A 24,181-nucleotide genomic window follows, 5' to 3' on the forward strand; every position below is an offset into this window, starting at 1 on the left:
CCCCAGATCCACTCCCCTTCCCTTTCCTCTTTAAAAAAGAGCAGGTCTCCAAGAGATGACAGCCAGACAGGACCAAATAAGATACAATAAGACCAAATGAAAGCCCTGATATCGAGGCTGGACAAGGCGACCCAATAAGAGGACAAGAGCCTTAAAAGCAGGCAAAAGCGTCAGAGATACAGCAACTCCCATTGTCAGGAGTCTCACAAGAATACCAAGCTACACAACTGTAACATATATGCAAAGGACCTGGTGCATTCCTATGCAGGCCTGGGCTTGCTGTTTCAGTCTCTCTGAGCTCTTGTGAGCCCTGCTTAGTTGATTTGGTGGGCCATGTTTTCCTGGTGTCCTCCATCACCTCTGACTTCCTATAGTCTTTCCTCCTCCTCTTCTGTGGTATTCCAAACAGAAAGCATTAAACTACTAAAATAACTTTCAGAAAACATTTTGAAAGAATACATTGTATATTACCTTTGCAGTATAAAACTGAATTATGGATATGCTGATAGTATGATAACAAAGTAACTGGGCAATACAAAGTTATGTGAATATTGTGTATTGATAACATCCCCATATAGAAAATGAAAGTACACTGGATTTACAAAGTTACCAAGAAACTAGTCCGATGCTTATGGTAATAACTTAAAATAACAATTGAGCAATTATACTGGATAACTTATTTGACCTTATAGAGATTACTATGGCTGACAATGTCCAGAATTAGAAGAAACCATCTCAAGCCTGAATATGCATTAAAGTCACCTGTAGCACTTGCTGCCACACTTGCCAAGCTCCATCCTTTTCTGACTATGTCTCTCTCAATGAGGTCCAGAGCATCTGAATCTCACAGGCAATGCTGCTGGATCTGTGACTACTCTCTCGAATTCTAAAAACATCATGGATTTTACTTACACAATATTTACATGGTGAGAAACATTCCCCAACAACTATGCTATAATGGGTGGCCCCAGAATTTGCTTCCTGCAATTGCACAGTTGTCTGAAATCAAATGAAAGATGTTTCTAGAGCAGAGGAAATGACTCAGTGCAAAAGGTACTTACAGCACAAACATTAGAAACTAAGTTCAAATGCCCCAAATCCACAGAGTGCCAGAAGTTATATGTCTGTAATCCCAGGACTCCTATAAAGAGATGAGAGAACACTAGGAAGTTCATGGATCATCTGCCTTCCACACAGCAAGAAACAAAATACTCTGTCTCAAACAAGTTGTAGGGTGAGGCTCTGTAGCTAGAATTTTCTCCAGTCCTGCCCAGCCCCACAGACCCCAAAACCGCTTATAAAAAAATCACTCAGAAGCTCATATTAATTAAACTGCTCGGCCATTAGCTCAGGCCTACCACTGTCTAGCTCTTACACTTAAACTCAGCCCATTTCTATTAATCTATACCTTGCCACGTGGCTTGTGGCTTACCAGTAACTTACATCTTGCTACTCATCTCGGTGGCTGGCAGCATCTCTCTGCCTCAGCCTTCCCTTTCCCAGACTTCTGCTCTCTCTTTCTCCCGCTTATACTTCCTGCCTAGCTACTAGCTAATCAGCGTTTTATTTATCAATCAATCATCCACAGCAAGGTTCAACACATCAACTTGTCCTCTGACCCCTACTGGGGTGCCCATTCTCACACAGCACACATATAATGATTTTTAAAAGTAGTTCTAAGAAGCAAAAATGATTATTAATTCCATTTATGGCTTTAAGATCACATCTTCTTTGAGAAAACTGAAAGTTAGATTACTTCCAAAATACCTACAGACTTACTTAAAAACTGTGTTTTCTGGGGCGGGGCGGTGGTGGCGCACGCCTTTAATCCCAGCACTCGGGAGACAGAGGCAGGCTGATCTCTGTGAGTTCGAGGCCAGCCTGGTCTACAGAGCAAGTTCCAGGAAAGGCTCAAAACTACACAGAGAAACCCTGTCTCAAAAAACCAAAATAAATAAATAAATAAATAAATAAATAAATATAAAAAAACCTGTGTTTTCTGATCTGCATTCTATATGCCTGCTGTAAATTGTGTTAATTATGATTCCTTTAAAAGTACCTAGCCATTAAGCACAATCTCCCAAAATCATTGTGTCATCTGGAAATTGTGATGCTCATAATCCTCTACTAAGTCTCTTCTTAGGAGAATAAATTAGGGGCATCAAGAACATGATGGGAAACCTACAGAGACAACCAAACCAAGCTAGTGGGAACTCACGAACTATAGACCAACAGCTGTGCAGTCTCCATGGGACTGGACTAGGCCCTCTGCATAAGCAAGACAGTTGTGTAGCTTGATCTGTTTAAAGGAACCTCAGGCAGTAGGATTAGGATCCATCCCTGATGCATGAGCTGACTTTTTGGAGCCCATTACCTGTGGTGGGATACCTTGCACAGCCTTGATGCAGGGGGAGGGGCTTGGACCTGCCTTTACTGAATGTACCAGGCTCTGTTGACTCCCCATGGGAGACCTTGCCTCATTGGAGGAGGGAATAGGGGGTGGGTTTGGGGAAGAAGGTGGGAGGGGCGGGAGGAGGGAAGAAATGGAGATCTGTGATTGGCATGTAAAATGAATAAAAAAATTTTTAAGAAAAAAAAAGGAAGTCAGTCTAAGGGTCTAAGAGTTATTGAGCTCTTCACATGCACTAAAATGAATTTGCTGTCTTGTTTTCTTTCTTCATTTGTATTTCCAAATCACTTTGAAATATTAATATAATTCAAATATTAATTTCAGATTAAATTCAACCAAATAACATTAATATGATTCGTTCTAGTGAAAATTTAGTTACCTGTCTTTTCACACTTCAAAACTTAAGAGGAGGCATAATAAAGTAAGTTCAACATCACCTGTGATCTTACATCATGGAAAGAAAGGTGTCTGGTTAAAGACGAAAACATACATGAAAATGCCTTTGCATTACCTTCCATATAGTAGCTAACTGATTTTCAAAAAAATATGGAGCAGCTACTTCTAAGAAAATATTTTACAGTGTAAGTTTGCAGTGAGATTTTAAAGGTAGAATTATTGTTGGTTCTCTTTTTTTAATGTCAAAATATAGAAGAGAAAAAGTTCATGTGAGGGAAATAATATGATCAGAGGTAAATATTTTGAAGCATAGTTTAGGTTTAGAGAACAAAGAACAATTTAGTCGAATTCAGTACATTTCAACCCCGATTGCACATTAGAATCACTTAGGGGCTTTTAAGACACTAAGTGACTGAGTTCAATTCTAAAACAATTAAATCCAAATCTCCAGGTATCAGAGATAAACATCGATGTCTAAAACAAACAAATAAGCCAAACCTCTCTAGAGGAGAACTGGGGGAGAAATAAAAGAGGAAAGGAGATGGGTTGACAAATTGAAACTCCCCATTGTCACTCATCTGAAACGGCCCCTAAATTTCCCATAGGAACGACACACATGAACTTAAAGGCATACCTCTCAATATGTTGAGCTATTGGTGCTGCCCTTTGTAAAGAGTGTTGAGCCATTTTGGTATCTAGGGTTGCTACCATGTTCCCTACTGGCTTGCTGGATGTTCTCTGTCCATGGGGGAATCCCAGAACAAGCAAATGCAATACCATTCTCACATCCTGTACTTTCCCTAATGCAATTGACTTTGAAAGAGGCACGTTTATAAACTCAGTCCAAGAACATAGCACAAAGAGTTTGAAAGTTCACATGTAACTTCACATGCTTTACGGAGATTAACTTTCTTATTCTCAATTTCTGTCAGACATTTTCTTTTAAATACAGAAATAGTTGAGACTCTGATTTGGATTACAAAAAGTCAAAATAAATTATTTGATCTTGCTTTTGTGACATTTTTGATCTATTTGAAGACACCTAACCAGCTATTTGGAAAGATCGCAGGTTTGGAAGTCAATTGCAGTTATGTTTCACTGGTTTGTTCTTCAAATACTAGTTTGACTTTAGATGTTTTACATAAATTTATAAACAGCTGTTTTCTCATCAGTAATATTGGGACAACAACAATATTGTCCAGTGTCAAGAAATCCTGTTGCTCAAACAAGACTATGTCCATGAATGATATGTGAATGTTTGGCTTTATGGAAGTAATGGAATTTTTCTTTTAGAAAAGAGCAAAATGCAATGAGAAATGCAATTGACAGGTAATCATTTCTATTTTGTAAAGATAATTTCAGTAGCCATAATGTTCCTTTACATCTCCAAATGAACTGTGGAGAAGTGAAATAGAAAATGATTTATTTCCATGTTAGTATCATTTAAATCTCTAATAGTTTGTCCCACATTAGGAATCTTTAAAATTCCTTTGTGTGTTTTGTGGAGAAAACTATCTTACTGCCAACCTCTGCTGGCCACACACAGGAAAGGAATGTTTTTTTTAGCAGCTTCAACAATGAGTTCTCCTTTATCAACTAAACCAGACCACAGAGAGGGCAGTTATTACTCAGGTAGGTTCTGCTGGTATCAGATCGATGCTCAGTGCTTTCACACCAGTTATCAGAATTCATTTTCACATCCTAAGAAATGTGTTTAGTTTTCCTCTATTACATCAATGACAAAAGTGAGGCAAAAAAGTTACCTAAATTGACAAATGCTGTACATCTTTCTAGCAAAAAACCTGGAAGTTAAAGCTAGGTCTGTTTGACCCATTACATCACTGGCTTCAAACAGGGCTAGACAGTGCATCACGCTCTCAGAAGAACACAAAGCACAGAGAATTTGAAGGGAATTTATTTTTCAGTCCTTATTCTACTATAATTTTCTAAAACACATGTAGCTGAGAGGTTATGAAGTTCTCCTGACAATATTGCACCTTCAAAAATCCTCTTGTTTTTCCATATGAAGTTGAGTATTGTTCTTTCCAGGTCTGTGAAGAATTGTATTGGGATTTTGATGGGGATTGCACTGAATCTGTAGATAGCTTTTGGTAAGATTGCCATTTTTACTATGTTAATCCTGCCTGTCCATGAGCATGGGAGGTCTTTCCATTTTCTGACATCTTCTTCAATTTATTTTTTCAGGGACTTAAAGTTCTTGTCATACAGGTCCTTCACTTGCTTAGTTAGAGTTATCCCAAGGCATTTTATATCATTTGTGGCTATTGTAAAGGGTGAAGTATCTCTGATTTCCTTCTCAGTCTATTTGTCAATTGTATATAGGAGGGCTACTGATTTCTTTTTAGTTAATCTTGTATCCTGCTACATTGCTGAAGGTGTTTATAAGCTATATCAGTTCCTTGGTTGGATTTTTGGGGTCACTTACGTATACTATCATGTCATCTGCAAATAGCAAAGGTTTGACTTTTTCCTTTCCAATTTGTATCCCCTTGATCTCCTTATGTTGTCTTATTGCTCTGGCTAGAACATCAAGTACTATATTGAATAAGGATGGGGAGAGTGGACAGCCTTGTCTTGTTCCTGATTTTGGTGGAATCGCTTTGAGTTTTTCTCCATTTACTTTGATGTTGGCTGTTGGCTTGCTGTAAATTGCCTTTATTATGTTTAGGTATGTTCCCTGTATTCCTGTTCGCTCCAAGACCTTTATCATGAAGGCATGTTGAATTTTGTCAAATGCGTTTTCAGCATCTAGTGAGATGATCATGTGTTTTTTTTCTTTCAGTTTGTTTATATGGTGTATTACATTGACAGACTTTCGTATGTTGAACCACCCTTGCATCCCTGGGATGAAGCCTACTTGATCATGGTGGATAATTGTTTTGATGTGTTCTTGGAGTCTGTTTGCCAGTATTTTATTGAGTATTTTTGCATCAGTGTTCATGAGGGAGATTGGTCTGTAGTTCTCCTTAGTGCATGAGCTGGCATTTTGGAACCTAGGGCCTATGCTGGGACACTTTGCTCAGCCTAGGTGAAGGGAGGAGGGGACTGGACCTGTCTCAACTGAATCTACCAGGCTGAGCTGAATCCGCAAGGGAGTCCTTGCCTTGGACGAGGTGGGAATAGGGGGTGGATGGGGTGGTGTGGGGGTGGGATGGGAGGAGGGAGGACAGGGGAATCTGTGGCTGATATGTAAAATTAAACTAATTACAAATTTTTTAAAAAGATTTTAAAAAATCCTCTTGTATAATTATTTTTAGAAATAAATCATTTTGATTCTACTTTTAATATAGCATTTTCCAGAGGTGGTAAAATTATCTATGTTGTAAAAAAAATATGTTACAAATATTGGTACTAATGTTACCAAAGAGGGTGATGTTAGTGATTAAGTTACAGAAAAGTGTATTAAGTTAACTTATTTTTACTTTTATTTTAATTGACAAATAAAATCATTTGTATTTATGGTATAAGATATAGGTACACACATTATAGAATAACTAAATCAAACTAGAAATCACATATGCTACCTCATATACTTACTATTCCTCAGTGTGAATATTTGTTCTTTATTTTGTTACCAGTTCCTAAGTGTACCATGCTCTGTGATGAACTCTTGCTGCCATGATATCAGTCACTCTCCCAGCCTTATTCTTCCTCTCCAACATAAATTTGATTTGATCAGTATATCCCTGAACTTCACCGACCTTAAAATTACCTACACTGTAAAATTTGTAACATTTAGGATAATAATTCTGTAGGTAATAAACTCTTAAGCAAGCACATAAAAGAAACTATAAAATATTAAGAAATATGAATTCATTTTGGTGTTTAGATATGGATGTCAGTATTAATCATTAAGGAGGCTAACTTTTAAAAGTTACATTACCTTTATTTTTTTTTTACTCTGTGTATTATTTCTGAGTTATTTCTCTGAAATCACTTAATTTCTGGTAAAAATAATTAGGATGTACGTTAAAAATCTCTGAGATCGTATATTAAATGAAGTTCTAAAGCTTTCATTTCAAGTTATGATTATGATTAAAGATAAAAACTTGAAGCCTATTCATATATAGACTATGTTCCTCAATGATGTATGATCTGTTGCTACATAGGAAAGACAGTGAAACATTGCATTTGAGAGCTAAACTCTGTACTTAAACAGTTTATCTTCCAACCCCTGTTCCAGTCTGTAAGTGTATGCAGTTCCTTATTAAGTCCCATTTTCAAATCTATGATAATGCAAAGAACTAATTTATGTGGTGACTCTTAATTGTATGAAATTAATAATGACAAGTTCTTAGAAAAATGCCCCCTACACACTTGTAGATGACAAAGTACAATAGAGAGTATTGTATGTTCTTATAGTGACCTTACAGAGAAAGGAGGACTTAATTTTGTTTTTGAGAATGAGTTCTAATTAGCTGTGAAATGAATGTTCTACAAAAATAAAAAAAAGGATGATCTGATGTTCCTAGGACAATTACAGATGAATGACAATAAGGTTGACAACAATTTTTACGCTTCTTCTGGAACCAGGATCTAAAATTAAAATATTTGTTAAAACCAGAAAACAAGAGGTTATAAAGACACTGTAAAGGATATCTCCAGGGGTTTGTTACATATTTAAATAACAGTGAACACTGATTATTATTAGAAAGGTTCTTAGGACATTGTAGTATTCAAAGAACTTAACAGAAATGCACCATGAGGGATTCCATATTGGCTCAGCCTATCTCACCAATTAATCCATCACACAGTATACTCAAGCTAATACCTTTCAATTCTTCAAAGATCTCAATGGATATTCAGAATGAAATATCAAACGTGTTTACTTATTGATTTTGTTTATGTAGAATTAGGCTTTCCTCTATAGCTATAGATGAAGTGAGAAAATCACTTAGATTTTCAATCATTTAAGTAAACTAACTTTTTAAAAATTTCCTTTATGTCAACAGGATTTGCCAGTCCACTTACAGGGATAGCAGATTCTTCTCAAAGCAGCATGCACAATGCTTTGCATATCTATATGAATGGAACAATGTCCCAAGTCCAGGGATCGGCCAATGATCCCATTTTTCTTCTTCATCATGCTTTTGTGGACAGGTTGGTTGACATTTCTTCATAAATTATGAGTTCATTGGATTTAAATGGATTATTAGTTTTACTATCATTCTGACTGTAGATATCATACCAAACTTTATAAATTATGGTGGTTTGTTATCTTGAAAGACCCTAAACTAAGGCTAAAAGTGCAAATGCTTTATAGAAGTAATATTTGGTTTAGAGAAATCAGCAAAGAGTAAGGCATGATAAGGAACAGGAAAAATTCAAGTTAGGCTACAGTATTGGTTGAGGAGTTGATACAGTATCAGTTGAGGGACAGTGTAGGCTACTCTTTATTTGACATTATATTAGGACAAGGGAATAAATTTGGAATCTAATACTAAAGCGTCAATAGCTACAGGTTGACTTTAGATAGCTATTGCCAAACTCCCAAGTACTATCATGATTCCTCATAGGGTATCATGGTTCCAGTAGTGAGGATTTGAAAGCTTGTAGACATTGTGGTCAAGAGTAAAATCATGAATACAGGCAATCAACTGTGTACATATAGACAAAAAAAATGAGTTTTCATGGAAGAGATAAAGAAACATTATTGTTTTATAGAAATTTTTATGGTTTGGAACTCATTTGGTTTGTTACTATTTTTAAAATAAACAGATATGTGGGTGTGAGAAAACTTGGGTAAAGGTGTTAGTCATTTGGACTTTAGAGAATCAGCTGTAATCTGTCTTGATGTCTGACATTTCAGGATTTTAACAGAAACAGTAATGTGTTGGGAATGGTTACTACCACATGGGTCACTGAATGTAAAGCATTTTTAATATTTAGAATTCATCAATGAATATCACTGGGAGTTTAGGCAAATCATGGAGCTATTCTGTTTTCCTTTTCTTATCTATAAATATAGTTTTTAGGAGAAGTTACAAAGAATTCAGAGGTTGTAAGAGACAAGTTATGAAACTAACTAAACAGATGTGTGTGAATAGTAGGCAGTACAGATAATATATGGCTGACTTGCTGACAAACTGAACCTCTGGGGTGCATACATAATAGGAATAATATAATAATATCACTTTGGTCACAATGCTGAATGGTAGAAATAAACTTAATGATACTCTATAATATAGTGAGCTATAACATTCTTATTCCCCAGAAATTTGAATAATCATTCTTCAACAGGTATATTACTTTCAAAAAGTTTGAATATAGTAAATGGTACCAAGAATGGTATTATAAAGGAACATCATATGTTACTGAGGTGTAGAATCTTGCAAACTAATTTAGTTTTACTCGGTAACAATATTTTAGAAGATCTCTTTATTTTTATGTAGTCATTCAATGTTATTCAAGAAATAAAATAAGTTGGGCACTCACTATATACTCTTCATAACTGAGACTGTTAGTAAGCATAGAGCAATGGACTGTGCCAATATATCGAAGTCAAGGGATATTTTAGGTATATTCCTCTCTGTACTGCTCTTCATTTCTCTGGGGGAACTTATTGAATTATTTTAAGTTCAGAGATTTTTGATCTTATTCCTTCTATAGAGTTTAATTCATTGTATTATAATCATCTAAGTGCTAATTTATTTAAAGAGATCTTCAATTATTAGTTAAAGTCTCATTTGATCAATCACAACCTGGATGTTTGCTCTATACTCAACATGACACCAAGTAATCTGTAGTTGAGGGAATAAATGAAGGATTTCAATGCAAAACAAAAATATGCTAATTAGAAAAATGAGTAGGAGAACTGGCTTAATGTATTTCCTATTGTCTTTCCACAAAATAAACTGTAGTGAGTTCTTGTATGCTAATGGGAAATTTAGTGAGCACTAAAATAATGTCAATGTATTTATAATTGATGGACTTTACAGTGTTATTTATATTATAAAATGAAGAATGAAGGCTACATGATATTCAACTACTTCAACTGCATATGTGTCTTAATATGTATTAATCTCCCTACTAATAAATGAGAATAAAACATAAATGTTAATGAACTATCCTTGGTTTTGAGATTATATACAAATGTATTAGTTTTTTAATTTGTTAATATTTAGAAATGGATAGCCAGGTGTTGGTGGTGCATGCCTTTAATCCCAACACTCGGGAGGCAGAGCCAGGCGGATCTCTGTGAGTTTGAGGCCAGCCTGGACTACAGAGTGAGTCCCAGGAAAGGCACCAAAACTACGCTTAGAAACCCTGTTTCCAAAAAAAAAAAAAAAGAAAGAAATGGATAAATATGCTTCTTTAATAGTACCAATGAGAGAGTCAATTCTGAAAACTCAAAAGAATGAAAGGAAATGGGCATTTGTTTTCCTACAACCCTCAAAATGTTATAGAAATGTTTGTTTCTATCTTACCAGTTTTTATTAAAGTGATTTCTGATGATACATACTGATTTTGAAGCCTATGCTTCATAGATTGGTTTAATGAAGACTTCTAGATGGTTCAGCTCAATGTACTACATATTCCTGTTATATATCAGATGATATCTGTCTAATCTCAGCTTCTGAAGTGCCTTCCCATCTTAGCAAATTCAGTCATGGTGAAGGTTCTACTTGCAAACGTTCCTATCAACTTTCTGTATAGGCTGGTCTTCAAATTCCCCTTTGGAAATTCTTTGTCTGTGTTAAGGCTTAAAAATCCATGTTTAAATTTGATGTAATTTAGTTTGGTAGAAATGTTTCCATTTTCAATCTTTGAGAAAATGATGCCTTCCTCAGGAAATAATGGATTGTTGGTGGGTAACACAGATAAATGGGAGCAGAAAGTAGCTTCATGAAGACATTGTTTTGCTTTTCTCTTAAAAACTCAAGGCAGTATATGTTCCAAATCAAGCACATTACTGCACACATACATCCAATTATCTGTATATTCAGCAAACATAAGTATTTTATATTCCATATGTGCCATAATAAGACTTAAGCAGGCAACAATCACTACTTATTTCACATCTTCACCTGGTTCCACCCAATCTATATAATGTCAAGTAAGTAACATACAGTGAAATGCAGCTTCTGTGGTAATTGTGACTTAATACGCAAGGACATTTGGGAGTGAAGAAAAGAATACCATAGAAGTGAAGACACATGGGGATCCTGTTCAGAGCACTAACACTGTGACTGTCACAAAGAAAATATTCACTATTTATGAAACATATTTATGACTGGAGACTCCTTGAAACGTGCCTATGATTTTGGTTAGTGGCTTTTGGGAGTAAAAATATTCAGCCCATAGCTAACATAATATGTAAGGAAGTATGCAGTTAAATAAGGTTTATATTAGCTCCAATTATTATAAAAACTACTAAAATGTTAAGAGTACAAGTAACATTTATAAAAAAATTATATACTCAGTTCTAGTTTGTTGTGTAAATGAACTCATTTAATACCTACAGATCCTGCCATCATATCTGTTAAATGCCATGTCATTACATTATAGATAAATAGAACTGTTACAGAGAGTTTAATTCCCTCCTACTGATCTTCTTCATAAAATAATTGACAGTAGGTATATGTATGTCTTTATAGGAGAAGGAAGTATACTCTTCCACCAATGGGAAAGCTAGAATTACATCACAGTGGTTGTTTTTAACCAGAAGTCAAACAATGTGGTTGCTACAGAATGACACCATCCAAGAATAATGAATTACAAACTGACAGTCTGAAACCAGATTGACCAAGATGGGTTTGTTGCCGGTTAGAGTTCCAAGTGTAGAACAGACATTTTAACTGCTTCTTACACCTTCTTCTGATGTTATTTGGCACAGCAGTGAGACTGCAAGGACAGACATACAGAACAACCAAGTGAGACAGAGGAAGAATGAACAGGATAAGATGCTCACTTGTAGTTTCATGTTTAAAATCCTAGATTCTAAAGATAAAGTGACATCATGTGACAGAGAAAACATTAGCTCTGTTGTAAAAGCCTGCGAAGAACCTCTGGTGCTGCTCAGTGATTCTTAAGTGAGATTGAAAGAGCTGGTGGACCTCTCTGGGCCTGTCTCCTCACATACAAAATGATGGTAGTGATACTGCCTTCTTCAGAATAATGTGACTCAACTTTATATATTACAACTCAGTATACAAAGACTAGCTCTCATAAGGAGTAAGAGGGATGTTTAAAAGTCACTACATATTCTCTATTTGCTCTTTTCTCAGCGCTTTCTAGTATAGGTAGTACTACTTCAGCAATTCTATGAAGCCTGCATTTTGAGTGTAGGACAATCCTACATAAACTAGTGCATTCTAGGAATAGTGAACCTGCCTCTATCCTCAGCTACAGATTAATTATCACTCCTGCAGTGATTTCTTGGCTGTATTTGCCAATGAGGCTGTCCTTCTACTCTACTCACCATGTGTCCCCTGGCTAAGAAGGCTACCCCAAACAATATGTCCTCAAATCAGATGCTGTACCAAATTGGCAGCACAGTAGTCCAAGCGAATGGGTAGCAGCAAGACAAACCCTGGGACTTCAGGAATGAACAGCAGATTGCTTCCCGACTGGTGACTGGAGGTTAAAGCTTGCTCAGAAAGGCAGAAATACCAGGGTTATGGAATGAAGTAATCTCAGAAATCAGAGAAATATCTTCAGTTCTGCTCTTGCCATCAGATGGGATGTCAGAGGGGAACCTGTCTCTGCATTTGTTTCTTTTCTTACTATTGGACCATAACCAGGTTTAAAATGCTTCCTTGCTTTCTTCTCTGAATTAGAATTAATTCCCTATAATAAATTGTCATTGTGCCATTATAACCATATTTGACCATATTCCCACAGTTCTTTATCTTGTTATATTTAGCTCTTAAAACAGTTTGTCTTTGTTAGATTGATTCATGTGTGTCTCTCCCAGGATATCTTGAGCTCTCTGCTGACAGAGTCTATATATTGATCACCTCTGGAATCTAGCAATGTCCATTACACATAGAAGCCATCCACTAAGACTTCCTAAAGTGTCATGTAATTGATAATTTTGAGACAGGCAGCCACCATAGGTTATCAATAACATTTGTTGTGGGATAAAATATATCATCCAAGGACATTGAATTATACTCTATCTTGTGATAAATCAGTTGCTATGACAAGTAACCTAAAACATGCCCTGTAATGAATATCTCTTAACTCTTTGTAGGACCAATGTGCTTCAGAAGTAGGGGAATTATAATATTGTTAACCTAAATATTTCATTGACAGCAATAGATAGAAAAATAGGTCTTCATAGAAAAATAGGTCTTCATCATTATCACTGAGCTGTTAAATCTGAAGAGAATCTTTAAAATTTTAAAGGCACAGGCAGGATAATTTCCTCACAGAGAGTTTGCTGCTAAGTGTAGGGTGGAAGGCAAACTATCAGTCCCCAGAGGTAGTACAGAATATTTAACATGACAACAGGATATTTAACCAAGACAAGCAAAAGCAGTAGGACTGTGGAAAGTCTCCCCATCTTCCTTACCTGAGAACAAAGATCAGAACTTCTGTAATAACACCAAATCACAGATCCAAGAAACCTGCTCAGTGAATCAAAGGGCCAGAAAAGAGGATCCCTGCAGATAATAATTCATATGATTAAAATTATAGACTTTAGTACTTGGCAATCCTGATTTTAAATCATCCATCTGTATGATCTTTACTATAATGCTTGTGATTATCTAAACCAGAAAATGGTTTAAATATTAGTAACTGTATGAAGTTATAGCTTTCATGTTTTGGTGTGATTTTGTGTGATACTGATGGAATCCATGGCCTTGTACAATTCAAGTGCTTTTTTACTGAGGTACACACCAACCCCAAAAGATTTTATTTTCACTGTCATACTTTTATAAGTAATGACCTTGTTACAAACAAAGTCTTTGCCATTAAGATATTTATTTACTTCCTTACTTTCTTACTTACTTACTTTATTTATCTGTTTGTTCATTATTATTGTTTTTTTTTCTTTTGAGACAGGCTCCCACTATGTAGCTGTAGCTGTCCTGGGACTCATGATGTAGACTAGGCTGACCACAAATTCACAGAAATCTGCCTGTCTCTGCCTCCTGCATGCTGGGATTAAAGGCACAACTTTTTCTATTGAGGCAGCACTCATTCAATCCCTCCAAAATTAGTTCAACATTATGATGTGATACAGAAAATTAACTTAACAAAGGACTACGTAGGTAAACATCCCAGCTGATTACAATAATGTAGCCATCCTCTCCTATGAATTGGGCTATCACTTGACATTTATATCACAAAAAAGCAGTCAGCTGTAGATCATCATTGGATGCATGTGTTTCAGGAAATAGAACCCACACATTCAAAAGGCCTAGGATGAAAGATTTTATACAAAGGTAGGAAAGAAGATTAGAGACACTAAAGATGATTAATGTGGGAGTCTAGTGAAAGACAAGGTTGGGATTAACAGAGAAGTTAAAGTGCAATATGAAGATTTCAATGTCTCTTATTCTGCTATGTTACTCATCAATTTTCAAGAAAAGGTTAGTTTCGGCTAACAGTTTTTGTGTCTTCCAATTTGTGATTAGTGGAAGCTGTTGCTTTTACTTCTGTGGTGAGACAGCAGATCATAGTCAGAGTGTGTGATACAGATAATTCACTGAACTCATGACTAGGAAGCCAACATGAAGAAAACAAAGGTTTTAGGATCCCCAGATACCCTTTAAGAACATGATATTTATGACCTAATAACCTCCTCTGAGCACCTTCTTTGTAAAGGTTCCACCATTTGCCAATAATGTTCTTGGCTGGGGAACAATCCTTTGACATTATTGACTTCTCTAATAATACCTAGGTGTAGGCAGATTTTTTTTTGTCAGAATCATTGGCTCCATAATAATGACATGGAGACTTATTATTTATTATGAAAGCTCAGTCAATAGCTTAGGCTTGTTTCTAACCAGCTTTTATAACTTAAAACAACCTATTCCTATTAATTTACTTCTTGTCTCATAGCTTTGTTAACTCACCTCCATATTACCCATGCTGCTGGCTCAGCATCTCCTGGTATCTCTGCCTTCTTCCCACCTAAAAATCCTGCCAGGCTATTGGCAGTTTAGATTTTTATAAACCAAACACAGTGACACATCTTTACACTGTACAAAAATATTATTCAACAGTGTTCCCCCTTTTGTCTAAATAAAAAGGAAAGATTTGAATTCTAACATAGTAAAATTATATACATTAAGAACAATTACCAGGGAGTATCTAAATACAAAGTAATGGTATTAACTTTAGCAAATGAAACTATATATAATAAAAACAATTATGAAATAGAATTACATTTACAATGTCCAGTCCATTTGTATTTGCCATATTTGGAGAAAATACTCTATTATCTATCTTATGTTGATGAATTTAAAATATTAAATCTAAATCATTTTTTATTATAACTTGTATTACCATTTCAAAACTATTGTTTTAGAACTCAGAACTTGTTTCAGACAAACAATTTAAGTTTTTATGTCACTCAACCTTATAAACTTTACATCTATTATGTATGTTTCTTTTCTGAATTTGGTACCAAGGATAACTGTAAAACTATAATTGTCTAGTCTTCATAGTCTTCAATATCCACCAGAGACTCAAGAAGAATAAAATAATATTACTTGCATAAACAGGAAGTGCAGAGCAAACACCTTCCAAAAATATAGAAATGACAGAAACAGCTGACTGCCTGGACAATCACCCAAGTTTGCTCTGTAATGTTGGGGAAGCCACCTATAGGTTTTTTTTGTTTTACTCTTTGGCTCTTTGAGGGGTCTACGAACAGAACTTATTCTTACTTTTAAATGATCAGGCTTAAATTGGCTTGTTTATAGAAAGCTTCTTTTTAATTTAAATTATCCCATCTACCTTATGCCTCTGGGCTTTTACCTTTTTCTATTTCCATATACCTTTCTTTACTTCTTACTCTATGGCTTGCAGTGTAGCTGGGTGGCTGGGCCCTGATTTCCTCCTTCCCTTCCCCTTTTTATTGTTCCTCAATCTCTTCTTCCCAGATTTCTCATCCTATTTATTCTCTCTGCCTGCTAGCCCCAACTATTTTTTCTCCTGCCTTGTTATTGGCTGTTCAGGTTTTTATTAGACCAATCACGTGTTTTAGACAGGCAAAGTAAACACAGCTTCACAAAGTTAAACAAATGCAACATAAAAGAATTCAACACATCTTTGCATAATTAAACAAGTGTTACACAGCATAAATGAAGGTAACATATCTTAAAATAAATTTCCACAATACCCATCTTTGACCTCCAGCCTATCTGACTAACTTTTCTGTAAAGCAAGATTTTTAAAGGACTGTCCTACCTTGTATTAGAAAAGTTCAGCAGTCACTTTCATTTGTGTCCTCCTTGTCCAGTTTGTACAACATACTGTCAACAGTTGATACAAGGGTAGTTTCTTTGAGCAGTGGTTAGCTTTTGCCACAAAGAGAAAATTCCATGTGGAAGTTCTTTGATGCCCATCATTCCTTTTTGAAGTTAATTGGTACTATCAGGAGCAGATGTATCTCACTGTCATGAAAAGCGTTATGTTATTAAAACATTTTAAATGCCATATTCTGTAGGGTTTTGAAGTGTTTGAAGATTATGTATCTATCTAAAATATATCCTTACATGATCTTGAAAATATATGTAACATGAATATAAGTTTAAACTGTGTTTCTTTATTATCCTAAGTAGCTTTCAAGGACTAAAACTTCATATTTTTTAATTACATGCAGAGGTCCAATATCTTAAGAATAGAAACATAAATACAATATAACAAAAAGTAATCTTAAATTTGCATCAATGTACAAAAATCCATATCAATATAAAATATTTGTGACTAGTAGTTGTTCTTAAGTAGACTCAACAGTCTACTCTTACCCCATTGTTTCTATACTATATCTTCCCTTTTTCTCTTGAGAAAGAGATATGTGAATCCCATCTCCTTTGTTCAATTTTTTTTCTGACCATGACCAATAACAATTTGTAATCAACACTCCTAAACAATGACAAACATCCATAACCCAACAGATGACCAGAAACCATCCACTCCATATCTTGGGAATGTGGGTATTATGTTCTCTAGACTTCTTTTTTTTTTTTTTTTTTTTTTTTTTTTTTTTGGTTTTTCGAGACAGGGTTTCTCTGTGTAGCTTTGCGCCTTTTCTGGGACTCACTTGGTAGCCCAGGCTGGCCTCGAACTCACAGAGATCCGCCTGGCTCTGCCTCCCGAGTGCTGGGATTAAAGGCGTGCGCCACCACCGCCCGGCTCTCTAGACTTCTTACTGTTGTCTAGGGACACTGGCACCTTTAGAGAATCCTGAGAAAATTGGGAAAATGTTCAAGTCCTGGGAGGGCTAGCTGTATCATTTGTTGTATAGGATTTTTGTAATGAGAAAGTGCAAGGCTTATCTGAAATCCTAACTGAAGTAGTCTGTGAGGTTGAGCCATCTCAGCTAGCATCTTTGAAGCTGTTCTGAATGTAGAACTTTAAGGAAACTGCAACAGAGTTACTCTGAGAGCCCTGGATCACTTGGGGCACCCATTTTCATTGGTATCTTGGCTCCTTTTTCATACAGAACTATGAAATGTGCAACGTGTACATCACAAAGATGATTTTTTTTGTTCTATGTTTGAACAGGTAAAAGGCATCTATCAACTTTATAAGTGTGTTCGGACTACATAACCAAACTGTAATATGAATCTCTATCCATGACATATGAAAAGATGGCCGGTGATAATAATACAGAGTCATGAGGACTCTATAGTCAACAAGATTTGTTGTGTCTCATCTCGTCTCCTAGCTGTTCCCATACAGAGGTATCAGCTTATAGGTCACCTGTCCTGTAATCTTTCTTGGCTTCCTCCCCCATGTCTGCAGCCAAGGTACTCAGGAGGTCTCCCCTGCTAAATTCTGATCTCCATTGACCTGGAAGGAATCCACAGACTTTCATTTCCTATGGAAACAAAGGCATAACCCCTTCTCCAATGTAATTCATTTTTTTAACTTTCATTTAAAGTTAAAGCATTCCTAAAGCATATATGTTTGTTTAATTCACCAGTCCCTGCCACAATCCAATGTCTTTCAGCATTTGTCTGTTCATTAGCATTTAAAAAAATTCAAAATTAAGAAACCATATAAGGGTCCAACTCCCTGTGTTATACCCTTATGTGGCTTACTCTTTTCTTTTAAATTACTTCTCTTTTTACAGACTTTAGTATTTTTAAACTCTAATTTTTTATGACTGTCTATACTTTTTTTTTCTTAAGCCTACACACATTGTTAAACACATTGTAACCTGTATAGAATTTTTTTCCATCTGAACCTGCTTTACTGTGTATCTATAAACTTTTCTGTTTGTATGAGCAAAACCTTGAACAATGCATCTCTTAGTTCATGGCATGCTGGTAACTCAAGCCCACAGGCAGTGGTCAGGACATGCCTCTCTGTACTGCAGCCCATATGAGATACTTCATGATTAGGTAGTCACATTTGGCTCCATTTTTGTGTGCTTGGAATTTTTTTTAAAGCTTTTTCAGGTGAAATATGTGCCCCATTTTGGATGCCATTTATAAGCAGATTTTTCACCTCACGAATAATGACAGGGAGACTTATTATTAAATATGAAAGCTTGGCCAATAGCTTAGGCTTGTTTATAACTAGCTTTTATATCTTAAATTAACCACTTTATATTAATTTGCTTTCTGTCTCTTGACTTTATTACCTCATCTCCATATTGTCCATCCTGCTTGCTCTGCATTTCCTGGCATCTCTGCCTCCTTCTACCCAGCATCCTCTCTACCCCCAAAATCCTGCTAAGCAATTGGTCATTTAGCTTTTTATTAAACCAATCATCATGACACATCTTTTGTACATCACAGTGTACAAAAAGGGATTATTCCACAACATCGAGGTTTTGACAAACTTGAAATGATTGGATTAATGTTAAGTTACCTTGCTTGCTGAGACAAATGAATTGTTGGAAGAGAACTTCAGTTTAGAATGAGATCATTCTGTGGTATTAATTCAGTTGAGAAACAATGTTATCAACCAGAGGAGACAGGAGGTTTGATGGGAAGAAAACATTCTGTGTGTATTTCAGAGCTAAAACGAACAGAACATATGATGCAATAGATGATGATACCGATTTAACTAGAAGTAATTTAAAAAGTAAGGTGGCTCCAAGGATACCTCAGGATTAGGGACACTAGGGAAAGAAATAATGCTATAAAGAGATGCCAGTAGACACAACTAATAAATTTAGTGAAAAATAAATCATTGCTAGCTTATCAATACATGAGTCATTTGCAGATATCACAATTAGATATTCAATAGTGGATTTTAGCTGTTAAGTTGGATCATGCCACGTGGTACTCAAAAATCAGAATAAATTTGAAAACATACATTTGGTAATATTTAGCACATAGAAAATGCTTAAAACTGTCAAAAAGTTAAAATTACCCAGACACTTAGTACCATCGAAGAAATGGTCCAAATGTTTTAACCCATCCCATTATTTAAGAGGATGAGCAGATACAGATTAGGAAGCAGTAAGTCTCAGGAGGATTGACTGGAGACAAAGGAGATAAACCAGGATATGAAGTCCTAAAATCCACATAAGAACACAAGAATATCAAGAAAGGAAATCAACAAATATGTCTACTTCTCTGAAAACAGCAATAAAATGATTCTAATGGACCTGGTAGTGATTGGTGCAACAGCAGATTTGGAAGCTGCTTCAAGTACAGGGAGCCAGAATGGAAAAGTTTTAGAACAATGCTTTGCAAAGATATCTAACAAAAAGTGAGACAGAGAAATGGGATAGGGTTTATTAAAGAATCTGTACTAGTAGGAAATTCAGTTGTAAGGAGAGATACAGTGGAAAAGTGGAAAACCACCTTAGCGTTTTGGTTGACTGTCATAGTTACTATTCTAATGCTGTGAAGAGACACCAAGGCAACTCTTATACAAGAAAGCATTTAATTTGAAGCTTATGGTTCCAAAGAAGGGTAGAATCTATGATCATCGTGTTGGGATGTAGACAGGCATGACACTAGAGAAGTAGCTGAGAGCTGTACATCTTGATCTGTGAGCTGCATGTCGGGGAGTCCGGGCCTGACATGGACTTTCGAAATTTCAAAGCCCCTTCTCAGTGATTACATCTCCTCCAACAAATCTGTGCTTCTATAACAAGGCCAAACCTTTTACAACAAGGCTATACCTCCTAATTCTACCCAAATACTTCCACTAACTGGAAAATTTCTACACATAGTACAATTCTTTAAAACCTGCTTGATACTATGCGGTACAGCTCCATACATACCACCCATTATCATCTGTTCAAAGTTTTTATTATAACTTTTATCAAATGTCTGAAAACTCAGATTCAGAAATATTGAAGCATTTATACAAAATTTCTGAGCTAGTAGTTAACTGGTAGGATTTCAGCTGACCTCTGTATTATTTAGAAATATCATCTCCTGGGTCTGCCATTGTATCAGTTCAGACTTCAAGATAGTCACATGAGAAATACAGCCTCCTAAGGAGAGAATTCATTTTTTTTATTGTACCACAGTTTGGTGTCTTAAAAGAAGACATTCATACTAATCTAGTTCAAAGATTAAATGCTCAAAATCAATGTCAAGAGAGTTGAATTCTTCTGAGGTTTTCTGTCATTGGCTTATACATGGCCATCCTTTCTGTGTCCTCATGGAGAATTCTTTCTGTGTGCATCTGTGTCCTGTATCTATTTCTTTTATAGATACTGGTCATATCTGATTGCAGCTCCCACTAATGACTTACTTAACTTAATAGCCAGTCTCTGACTCTGTCTTTAAATCCAGTCACACCATGAGATTCTGAGGATTAGTACTTCAATATATTGATCTGGGTGTGGGGGCCCATTTAACCTTTTAAGATGTTATAAGAATAAAAATCAAACTCTAGCTGAAGGTAGATGGAATAGGAATAGGAAATGTTGAATTAGAGAGAATATTTTAATAATGTGATAGCAAGAGTCTGAAGGAAAATAATTTTTAGAATAGATTTTTAATTTAATAGTAAATGGCAGGTCACTGAGGTTATAATTTATGGGAATTATGCCAAAGGAATGGTAGGAAAATATTAGAAGTGGAGAACATTGATCTGCTTTAAAACTTAAATTATGAAAAATTACATGGCTTCAATTTGAAATCTGTTTTTAAAATAAAAACTTTCCGTGTTGTTCTTTAACAACATTTTTTAAAGCAAATAATAACCAATAAAGTGCAAAATATCCACAGAGAATGTTAATTTTCCACTTTATTTCTGATATTTTTTAAATTAATTTTTTTATTTTATAATTAACTTGATTTCACATATCAGTCATGGATTCCCCCGACCTCCCTCCTCCCACCCCCCAGCCCTCCCCCCTAATCCATCCCCCATTCCCACCTCCTCCAAGGCAAGGTCTCCCCTGGGGTATTTCTGATATTTTTAATTTCATAAATTTAATATAATTCTGATTCCTTGTGTGTTTCTCTAAGTAGCAAAGCAAAATTTCTTCGTGTACTTTTGGCAAAACAGAGGATGCATAATACAATGTTATTTCCATCCCTAGCATCAAGCCAAGATACATTTGTGGAGTACAAACTGTCACATAATCTAGAATAACAAAGGGGATACAGAGCTGTTGGATGTGAAAAAAGACATATTACTATGCCCAGCAAGTCCAAGTGAAATGCCAGTCAAATAGTTTTCTTTAACTGCATCTTTATTCATCAGAGAAAGATGTATATATTGATCAGAAGAATAAGGTTTGTTAAAATGTCATTTTTCTCGTAAGAAAAAGAAGCAGTAAAACTCCCTTAATCTTTGAGAGAAGAGAGACAAGAAATAGAACAAAATTCAAGATTGGCATTGCCACGTTTATCTTAACAAACCAGGAGTAAAATCTTTTGGGGAAGGGAAATCATTCAGAATCCCTTAACCACAGTGATCCCTCTTCAGTGAGGTCTTCAGAAAGAAGGCTATCAAAGCCCTTGCTCATACCACTGAACTGTAAACAACAATGTGTTAATGAACAGTGTAAAGGGAGCCAACAGAGAGCAGAGCACTCCTTAAAATCCACCTGCTGACCCTCAGTATGCTCCTTTTTCCTGCTCTTCTTCTAATTCCCAGTGTTGCCTCATTTTCTCCTGTGCTATAAGGAAGGGAAGACATTTCATTTCTTTTAATAAAATGTTCTTTATAATTATCGATTTATAGTTTGTGTAATTATAAGGTAGATAAGTCCCTCTGTTTTAGGAAGATACTAAATTATCAGATGCCCCACCTCTAACTGAAGACATTGACAACTGACAGCTGGGAGAAGGGGAATTACCTTTTATTAAGGAAGTTGTCCCTGGTAAGTTGACCACACTACAGTGGAAAGGTAGAAATCCAAGGGTTATAGGCATCAACTTGGATTTGATGAATTTTTGGTTTTTTTAATAGGAGTGACACAAATTGGGTGGGTAGGAAAGGAGCTTGGCAAAGCTATGGAAGAAGAGTATGTACAAATTACTGAAAGAAAAGGAGTACAAAGCTAAAAAAAAATAGAAAAAAGAAAGTAGTTCCAAACGATATTAAACTGAGAAAATGTGGAATTTTCTTTAGCTAAGCAGATAAAGTTTTAACACATGCAATCTTAAAGATTATTTTCCATTTTACACACATGTATAGCTGTCTCTCTAAACACTAAGCTCAAACAGGTTCTGGACAGAGAGAGAAATTGAAAATAGCTTTATTTTTAAAAGCCGGCTTGTTCTTATACTTTACTATTAGAATGTTAGTCTCTATAACTTTGTGACTTGGTATTGACAGAAATGAAGGGCTTGGGCTCATGGCTAGGACTGGAATCCCTTCCTAAATCTGAGGCTCCTGGAAATCTGTGCCATAAGTAAATGAATGTTGTATAAAACAAAATTCAATAAATCAGTGAAGCTGTGTTTCCCAGATATGGTAGATGACTAATACCTTTGTAGCTGGAGTTTTCTCCAGTCCTGCCCATGCCTGCAGCCGCTCAGACCCAAATAAATACACAGATGCTTATATTCATTAAAACTTTGGCTTAATGGCTCAGGCTTCTTGCTAGCTAGATCTTACACTTAAATTAACCCATAATTCTTATTTATGATTAGCCACGTGGCTTGGTACCTTTACCCAGTTCTGCCTTCACATCTTGCTTACTCTGTGTCTGGCTGGCAACTCTCAACTCAGGCTTCCTGCTCTCAGAATTCTCCTTTCTCTTTGTCCTGCCTATACTTCCTGCCTGGCTACTGGCCAATCAGCACTTTATTTATTATCCAATCAGAGCAACACATTCACAGCATACAGAGCGATATTTACAGCATACCTTGAAGAACTTGAAACCTTAGATTTGCCCATCATGTAATTTTGTGGTTTGTAATTAAACATAGAACTAAAAAGTAAGTGAAAATAAGTCTCTGATACTGAAACAAATTAACTTCATACAATAGATACGTTTGCATTAGTGGGAGATGACACACTAAGGAACTGCCAAAGGAAAAGAAGAAGAGATATCAGGTACAAGGACAGTGCAAGGAATTTAAAACAAATTCAAAAGGAAGGCAGTACTTTAGACCTCTCCCTTTGTTTCTCATTTATTATTAGCATCAAAATCACAATAATTTATTTTAAATAATAAAACAATGAGATTTTTGAAGAATTGACACTGAGTTTCAAAGTCCACAAATGATTAAGTGATTAGAAGGAGGATTTAATGAGAATCCTCTGACCACCAACCCAGGGTTCTTTCTTCTGCCTAGTGTGGCTTTTTTGTTCCTCGTGTGGCCAAGCAATCAATCATGCCAACTCCATTGAAAGCAGAGTTTCATTTCAGTTGTCTGTGTTAGAATTTCTCTGAAATAAAATTCAAATGATAAAAGATAACTTATTGGCAATAGAACCAAGCAGAAATTCATAGCATCGATACCACAAAGAATAAAATTTCTTAAACATTTCTATTTGTTTATTTACTTACCAGCAACAAATCCTTTCTTCTCTTCTTCTCTCCTTCTTTCTTTTCTTCTTCCCTTCCTTTCTCCTTTCCTTCCTTCCTTCCTTCCTTTCTTCCCTCTTTCCTTCCTTCACAGCAGCATTAATATCTGTTACAATATAAAATTTGTATGTAAGCATTATATGCAGGTAGCAAAGTCTGTCAATTTGAAATATAATTTTCTAAGGACAATATTTAATCTCTGTTTTATAATATTTATTTGATGCTATGTTATTTTGCATAATGCATTTCCACTTTATGCTGAGTCCTTC

At 35.7% G+C, this 24,181-nt stretch overlaps 1 protein-coding gene across 1 annotated transcript in view; it reads left to right on the plus strand.

Annotated features, from left to right (window-relative positions):
* The window catches only part of Tyr (tyrosinase), a 69,039-nt gene that overhangs the window by 18,877 nt on the left and 25,981 nt on the right, over positions 1-24,181 (plus strand). Inside the window, exon 3 of the mRNA XM_052763006.1 lies at positions 7,780-7,927. Coding sequence (XP_052618966.1) covers positions 7,780-7,927 — 148 coding nt within the window. The remainder of the gene's footprint in view (positions 1-7,779; positions 7,928-24,181) is intronic.

This window comes from Peromyscus californicus, unplaced genomic scaffold, assembly GCF_007827085.1.
Source record: "Peromyscus californicus insignis strain IS unplaced genomic scaffold, ASM782708v3 Scaffold_4__1_contigs__length_199733344, whole genome shotgun sequence".
Classification (NCBI taxonomy): Eukaryota; Metazoa; Chordata; class Mammalia; order Rodentia; family Cricetidae; genus Peromyscus; species Peromyscus californicus.